Here is an 8629-nt window from a genome sequence, read left to right on the forward strand (position 1 = left end):
CTGAGCTGAGTCTGAGGACAGCTCTGGACACAGATGGGTGTCAGCACATCCCAGGGAGTCCTGTGGGAGGCAAGGCTCTGCTCTGCTGCCCACTGATTGGGCCCAACCCAGGAATGGACTGGGTTCCATCCCCTGGAGCTCCCTGAAGTCCTCAGGTCCCATGGAACAGTGTGGCTGTCAACACCCCACTCCTTGTTTCCACCAGAGCAGCTCTCCTTTATCTGCGTCATATACCAGGGTCCTCACGGGATTTTGCTTGGGTAAAGGGTTCTGCTGGGGGGAAAGGGGAGGAAAAGGAAGGGATAGAAAGGAAAGGGGATGGAAAAGGAGGGAGGGAGGGAGGAAGGGAGGGAGGGAGGGAGGAAGGGAGGAAGGGAGGAAGGGAGGAAGGGAGGAAGGGAGGAAGGGAGGAAGGGAGGAAGGGAGGAAGGGAGGAAGGGAGGAAGGGAGGAAGGGAGGAAGGAAGGAAGGAAGGAAGGAAGGAAGGAAGGAAGGAAGGAAGGAAGGAAGGAAGGAAGGAAGGAAGGAAGGAAGGAAGGAAGGAAGGAAGGAAGGAAGGAAGGAAGGAAGGAAGGAAGGAAGGAAGGAAGGAAGGAAGGAAGGAAGGAAGGAAGGAAGGAAGGAAGGAAGGAAGGAAGGAAGGAAGGAAGGAAGGAAGGAAGGAAGGAAGGAAGGAAGGAAGGAAGGAAGGAAGGAATTAAATCACTGCTTTGCAATACCTGGCAATCTGGATTGTGCCTGTCTTCCGATGAGTTCTTCTCAACTGTTTGTGAGAATATTGAGTGGCTGCAGGCTCCAGGCCTTCTGGAGGGCAACTGTCAGCTAAATTCAGGCTATAAGACTTTGAGGACTGCTGCTCTGTGAGGATAGAGAGTCTTATGAGCCCTTAGGCCCCTATCCCAAAAGACAGCCTGAATCTTCCGTTGTGGGTTCTGAGAATATCAAAACTGCATTACCAGATTTAAGGGGAAAAATAAACAAGCAAACAAACAATATGCCCAGTTAACTAGTTATTTAGTATAAAATAACAAATAGTATAAGTATGTCCCAAGTACTGCATGGTACATACTTACACTTCTAAAAAGTATTTGTTTCCATTCTGAAGTTCAGATTTAACTGGGCATCCTCAACTGTTTCTGGCAGCTCAACCAGCAGCTATTTACTGAAGCCCCAGCTAGATGCCTGGAGGACGGGAGGCTCTGTGCAGATGTCCCAAAATGCAGCCCACCAATGTGCCTCTTTTGGCTCAGGGGATGTTTTTTGTGTGAGGGCTTTTTGTTAAGTAACTTTTCAAAACAGGGCACGTTCGCAGAGTACACTGGATTTCTGGCTTCTCCGGGAAACTTGGATGCTATGGCAACTCTAGGCCCGGGATCCCCCAGGCCACCAGCTTCCTGGCCCCTCAGGACCTGTGCTCCTGGGTTTGCCCATTTCACCCTCTTCTTTTACTTCCCTGGCCCCTGGCCGTGTCTGGTTGGTGACCCCAGCAAAATTCAAGGCTCCCTCAGAGGGAGACCCCAAGCTCAGCTCTCCCCCTCCCTGCTGTAGCTCCAGCACCTGGGATGCAGTTTCTTCAGAGACCCTCCCTGAGGTCTGGCATCTTGAGGACACCAGGGTTACAAACTGTAAATCAAATCCCAGGGAACTATCAAGCTTCAGATTTGGGGTAACAGTGACTTCCAAACAGCCCCCCCTGCAGGTCTCCATCTCCTGGCAGGGAGTTCAGCCACTGTGGGTCCCATCATGCCTGGGCTGCTGGGATGCTTAGGTAGAAAAACACAGGACTTGTACAGGCTGTCTTTGGCTACGGGGGCACAAGTGCTCACAAGGCTCCTCCACCTGCTCTGGGAGGCTCTGCTTCTAGTCAAAGCAGATTTATCCTCCAGGAAGAGTTCAGAGTTCCTCACAGGCCCCTCAGATGACCAGTCTCCTCCTCTCCTGGAACCTGGAACAAAGATCCCCAAGAGACTCAGCAGGACAGTGGACCATGGCTCTCAGAGCAGTACCCTATCTCCGCAGACCATGTGGCCCCTCACTGTTCTTGGGAAGGCCCCACATGCCAAATGGGTAGCATCTGAACATTGAGGGGAAAACACGTATCTTGGATTTGAAAGGCAAAGAGAAACCCAAGCTAAATGTTGTCAATATTTTTTCTGTATTAAAGAGACGAATGTTTGTAGAGATGGTGAAGAGCATGATGCAGAACTCAAATTCCCAGGTGAGCCAGAAAGAGAAGAGAGAAAACAGCAGGAGATCATCAGGAAACCCAGTCGACAGTGGTACTGTGTCTATTACGTACTGAGCACGTAGTGTGTGCCAGGCACAGAGCTGAGCACCCAACTCGCATTATCTTATTTCATCATTGCAGCACCCTATGGGCTGGGCAGTGTTATCATCCCAAATTTACAGATAAGGTGTGTGAGGCTCAGAGACTTTAATCTGTCCAGAGCCACACAACTAAAGTAGGAGATCTTGGTAGAACTCCATGGAGGTCTGACAACAGCTGAGTGCCCCTTGTCCTCCTTCAGGTAATAAACCTGATATGGTTCAGCTGGCATTTCTCTTGAATTTGAAGGCGCATCCTCCAGAATGTTCTTTTTTTAAGAGTTGATAATCAAGGACATAAAATTTTAAACAATGTTGAACCATTGCCATTCACAGTCCAACCCTGGAACTGAAATTGACCCAGTCCATATTCTGCTTTGCAGAAAGTAGAGGCGAGCTCTCGGGGAACTTGAAATCTAAGTACATTTGGGGTGAATAAGAGAGAGGAGTTACATGCAATTTGATAAAAGGCCACAGTTATTTTGAGACAGCAAAATTATCATTGAGGCTCAGTGCCCACAGCTCAGTGGTTAAGGCACCAGCCACATGCACCAGGGCTGGTAGGTTCAAACCCAGTCAGGGCCTGCTAAACAACAGTGACAACTACAACCAAAAGATGGCTGGGCATTGTGGTGGGCGCCTGTAGTCCCAGCTACTTGGGAGGCTGAGGCAAGAGAATCACTTAAGCCCAAGAGTTTGAGGTTGCTGTGAGCTGTGACGCCACAGCACTCTACCAAGGGCAACATAGTGAGACTCTGTCTCAAAAAAAAAAAAAAATTATCATTGGAAAAACCAAAGATATTCTATGCAAGGGATATTTTTGGAAAATAGAAGCCTCTTCTTAACCAACACCCTTGTCCTAGGACTAGAAGGTGACTACTGCTCTGAGAAGGATGTTAGGAGAGCTTGCACATCCCCAAGCTCCTCTAGACCTGAGACCTTCGTGGCCCTGCCAAGTGGGAACTGGGGGAAAGCTTGTCACTTAACCATCCATGCATCTGAAGTGGGCAGACACTGCCCTGCAGCCAGGTTTTGGCTGAGGATGTAAAATGACAGAGGAGTCCAGATGGGCCCTGAAGAATATTGTGCTCCTCTGAGATGTGAAGGCCCCTGGAATTTCAGGCCTCCTCTGGCTTCAACAGGGTGTGAGCAGATGGTGTCTCAGCTAAAGGCAAAGAGTGATCCCATTTTTCCAGCCCTCCAGCCACGGCTAAGGAGTTTGTTGTGCACATCTCCTGGGTTCAAAAAGATTTCCTCCAGGTTCCTTGCAAAGGGTAGTTGGGGTCTCCCTCCTCTGGAGTGGCCTTGAGTCCTTAGGGTGATAGAATCATTGCAACCACCTCAAAGATGTGCCGTGTAAGATCCACTCTTTCCATCTTGCCCATTCATAAACGTCTCCCTAGCAAGCTTCAGAACTGGAATCTCTTCTCTTTTCAAACCCCTATGGGTTTTTGGTTTCTATCCTCCAAAATGCCATTCATTGGTTTACTTTTTCATTGCAGCTACCAGTCTTTCTAATTTTTTTTTCTTTTTGAGACAAAGTCTCACTTTGTCACCCTCGGTAGAGTGCTATGATGTCACAGCTCACAGCAACCTCTAACTCTTGAGCTTAAGCAATTCTCTTGCCTCAGCCTCCCAAGTAGCTGGGACTACAAGGGGCCCGCCACAATGCCCAGCTATTTTTTAGAGATGAGGTCTCGCTCTTGCTCAGGCTGGTCTCAAACTCAAGCTCAGGCAATCTACTCACCTCGGCCTCCCTGTCACCCCTGACAGAGTGCTGTGGCATCATAGCTCACAGCAACCTCCAACTCTTGAGGTTGTCAAGCAATGCTCTTGCCTCAGTTACTTTTTCTATTTTTAGTAGAGACAGTGTCTCGCTTTTGCTCAGGCTGGTCTCGAACTCGTGAGCTCAAGCTATCCACCTGCCTCGGCCTCCCACAGTGCTTGGATTACAGGCGTGAGCCACCGTGCCTGGCCGAATGGTTTTTCTATTTTTAGTGGAGTCAGGGTCTTGCTCTTGCTCAAGCTGGTCTCAAACTCCTGAGCTAAAGCAATCCACCCACATCAACCTCTCAGAGTGCTAGGATGACAGGCACAAGCCACATCACCGGGCCAGTCTTTTATAATTATTTGTGAGTTGTGTGCTAACTAGGAAAACGTTTTAGGGCACATAAAAAATTTTGTGACTGAGAGCCTGTGACCACATGGCATAGCCTGTTCAGGGTCTGAGATTCAATCACACACCCTCCAAGGGGGGCATGTCACTTCTGAGAGGGCAAAAACTCGTTCATTTTATATATAAGGTACAGATGTGTATCCATACAGATATGCAGTTATGCATACACACCTATACGTGCACAGTGCTCTCTGTAAAGAAGTGGGAGGGATTAGGAAAAATTACCTAAGAAGTCTGGGCGGGGGGACAGTAATGAAAAAAAGATTGAGAAACAATTAATTAGATCAAATGAAAGCATAAAAATCCCTGCCTTCCTGGCTTACAGTCCTGGGCCATTTTTTTTAAACCTAAGTGCAGGTAATGATTAAATAATTACTTTGTGCAAAGTGTTTTGAGGGCAAAGGTGGTGGACTGAGCTCAGGAACATATTTCATAGGGACCTGCCCAGCCCGAACACCAGGAGAGGCCTCTCAGAGGAGGACAGATGGGAAGTTGTGTGGAAATGGACAGGGGCTTCCTGGACGCAGTTGCTGTGTTAATTTCCACTTGCCAGCCATGTAAACCACTGCCTGGCCAGGCGCAGTGGCTCACACCTGTAATCCTAGCACTCTGCGAGGCCGAAGCAGGTGGATTGCTTAAGCTCAGGAGTGTGAAACCAGCCTGAACAACAGCAAGACTCTGTCACTATTAAAAATAGAAAAATTAGCTGGGCATTGTGGTGGTACCTGTAGTCCCAGCTACTCAGGAAGCTGAGGCAGGAGGATCCCTGGAGCCCAAGACTTTGAGGTTGCTGTGAGCTATGATGCCACGCACTCTACCCAGGATGACAGAGTGAGACTGTGTCTCAAAAAACAAAACAAAGCTCTGCCTTGTCATCCTGAGGGTGAGGCAGCAGACGTGTGGTGTCAGGGTGGACTCCGTGGGCTCCCCAGCCCTGCTGCCCACACAAGCACTTTCACACTCCCCATCTCTTCCCCCTCCCAGGTCAGCCTTCTCTGCAGCCTTTTGCTGCCCCCTCCCTTGTCACACCGAAGTGAGACCAAAGCTCCTTCTGTGGTGCTTCCCACCCCAGGCTCCCAGCAGTCCCCCAAACTCCCTGGCTCCAGCCCTGACAGTGGACTCCACCCTGGGCGAGGGCACTGGCATTTGGGAACCGTCCATGGTCAGCAATTTTATTGAAAAGGAATATAAAGAAAGGGTTGTTTAGAGGGAAGAGCTGTTGATGTTTGTGGTTTTGTTTTTCCCTGGGTACTGAGACCAATATTTACCTTTGGGGCTAGTGTAGCGCACCCTGAAATGATCTTGAATACAGTCTCAAAACACCTTCAAGACTCCCTTCAGGAGATGATTTTTAAACTCACCATAAGTGAAAAGAGCGTAAGGGTCATCCTAACAGACTCTGGCATTGAAATCCTCTTAGGATCGGGGTGGCCCCTGTGGCTCAGTCGGTAGGGTGCTGGCCCCATATACCAAGGGTGGCGGGTTCAAACCCGGCCAAAGTGCAACCAAAAAATAGCCTGGCGTTGTGGCGGGCGCCTGTAGTCCCAGCTACTCGGGAGGCTGAGGCAAGAGAATCGCTTAAGCCCAGGAGTTGGAGGTTGCTGTGAGCTGTGTGAGGCCACGGCACTCTACCGAGGGCCATAAAGTGAGACTCTGTCTCTACAAAAAACAAGAAAGAAATCCTCTTAGGATCTTCACTAGGCCCTCTGCGGAAGACAGGGCTGATTTTCTGGTCCCTACTTGACAGACATGGAAACTGAGGGTGATGTATCAAGAGTGGCAGAGCTGAACCTCGACTACCCTCCCAGCCCTCTTGCCCTGGGTGTATGTGGGTGCTGAAGGCTGGAGTCCAAGGTTTGCAGGAGTTGACGGTTGGAGGTTTAAACCTGTTGGAAAGAAACTTGCACATCACAAAAGGATCTACAAGCATGAACAAAATTGTGTAGGAGAGATATTCTCAGGTTGCAATTTAGAGAAACCTACTCAGAAAGTTGGGGGGAAGGGTCTTGTAAGGGTACAGGAGCGTGACCCTCGTGAAAGTGAAGGGAGAGGAGTGGAACACTGTCTCCCCAAGCAGCATCTCCCGCGCATGCACACACACAGGATACCCACAACATTGTTTTTTGTCCTCTCCACACCTCCGCTGATTTTTCTCTCTCCAGTCATGTGGCAGGAAGGGACAATCCCACAGTCCCCCAGATCAAAGGACCAACCCAGAAAGTGAGTGGCATCTCGGAGCCCTTAGCCCCAAGTCCTGGGCATGACCATCTGAAAAGCCCAGCTGTGCCAAGTAGAAAGTGCTCAAAAGGCGAGACAGACCCCTCAAATGCACTGCCTCTTCTCCTCAGAGCCATAAAGCACGTTCAATGCAGTAATAGATGGAACACCATCAAAATGAATGAGTGTGCTCAGCATAAGAAGCTCCTGGTTTCAGCTTGGCGCCCGTAGCTCAGTGGTTATGGCGCCAGCCACAGACACCGGAGGTGGCGGGTTCAACCCCAGCCCAGGCCTGCTAAACAACAATAACAACTGCAAAAAAAATAGGCGTTGTGGCAGGTGCCTGTGGTCCCAACTACTTGGGAGGCTGAGGCAAGAGAATCGCTTATGCCCAAGAGTTTGAGGTTGCTGTGAGTTGTGACACCATGGCACTCTACCGAGGGTGACATACTGAAACTCTGCCAGAAAAAAAGAAACTCCTGGTTTCAAAACCATAAAATATGAAAATGTAAACAGGAAAAGCAATATCTATACATCTGCAAGAGTGGACCCCAGAACACTGATAAGGCTTATTATCCTTAGGTAGTATGATAATGATAAGTCATTTTATGTCCTTTTTGTTCACATCTAGGTGTGTGGGTGTGTATACACATATAAATTACTTTTGTGTATAAAAAAATAACAAACCACTTGAGTGGAACATTTTGGGATCTTGCTACAATTAGAGACTTTGTATATTTGTTCCTCTTGCTTGTTGAAGGTTGGAGTCAGAAAAGCCACCCTCAAGACCGCCCAGGAAAGAGAGATGCTAAGGAAAGAAACTTCCAGCAAATCCAGCCACAGCCTTTTGTTTTCTAAGCCTGGTGGAAGGGACTAGAGAAGCATCAGCCCACCAGGCCTTCCATGATCCTCCGTGAGTCGACTTGACTCTTCTGTGTCAAAATACTAAGATGCTTTTGTAGGACTTTAAAGATTGTTACTGTAGTATTTTCTTTCTAGATTAATATTTCACAGAATATTTTATTTTGGAGAGTATGGGGAGAGGGTTTTTTTTTTATGCCAATAATGTACACATAGTCAGGTATATGAAGAATATAGGTTTGTAACCCTGACCCTAGACCTGGTAGATACAATTATGTGGTTCCACATTTGGGTCATGATGAACCCGAACATCAAACCTCCAGAGATCTCCAAGAGACACAGTTGAGGACACCCAAGACTTGGAGCCACAGGGCAGAATGGTAACCTCAGGGCTGTCGGGGCCACAGCATAGCGAATTTATATCTCCATTTATTGTAATAAATTTAGAATGCCAATCGGTTTTATTGCTTCCGTAATAATGACTAAAGTTTATATGGCACTCCACGGTTTTCAAAATACTTCTCTTTTAATCCTCCCCCAGCCCTGAGAGGTAGATAGCATCATGTCCCCTCATCGTACAGATTTGGAAGCTAAGGGCCAGAGAAGTGAAATGGCCTGCCTAAAACTACACAGCTCAGAGATTCAAGAATTAGGTCTTGAACATGGGTTTCTAACTCCATCTCATCCTGTCAATCTGCTATACCAGTGGGCAAGGCCACAAGGACAGACCAACTTCCCATCACCAAAGAACACACGTGGCCCAGGTGGACGCATTCCTTTTTCACTGTGTTTAGAGAGATCCTCAGTTTCCCTGTTCCACTCTCTGTTCTCCCATCTTCTGCCTTCTGTCCATCCATCCATCCTCTCACCACCTTTCTTATATGGCCAGGTGGCCAAACAAAATAGGCAGAAGAGCCAGAAGTCACGAATACATTTTTTTTGTTATTCTTAGAAAGCCACATTAAAAATATTTTTTATATTTTAAAACCAAATGTATTTTTTATACTAACATGGGGGGAAGAGAACAAATCCTTGTGTGATATTGCACAG

The 8629-nt window shown here is 48.1% G+C and overlaps 1 protein-coding gene across 6 annotated transcripts in view; it reads left to right on the top strand.

Moving 5' to 3' along the window:
* FHAD1 (forkhead associated phosphopeptide binding domain 1) overlaps nucleotides 1-8103 on the top strand; it is a 126317-nt gene extending 118214 nt beyond the window's left edge. For 5 of the 6 annotated variants that reach the window (XM_053575334.1, XM_053575336.1, XM_053575337.1 and 2 more), the window contains one exon: nucleotides 7479-8103. In XM_053575334.1, coding sequence (XP_053431309.1) covers nucleotides 7479-7595 — 117 coding nt within the window. In that variant the 3' untranslated portion in view covers nucleotides 7596-8103. Of the gene's footprint in view, nucleotides 1-2164; nucleotides 2219-7478 lie in introns of all 6 variants that reach the window. The other variant, XM_053575339.1, reaches the window with a different exon arrangement.
* The last annotated feature ends 526 nt before the right edge of the window (nucleotides 8104-8629 follow it).

Source organism: Nycticebus coucang, chromosome 22 (assembly GCF_027406575.1).
Source record: "Nycticebus coucang isolate mNycCou1 chromosome 22, mNycCou1.pri, whole genome shotgun sequence".
Lineage (NCBI taxonomy): Eukaryota > Metazoa > Chordata > Mammalia > Primates > Lorisidae > Nycticebus > Nycticebus coucang.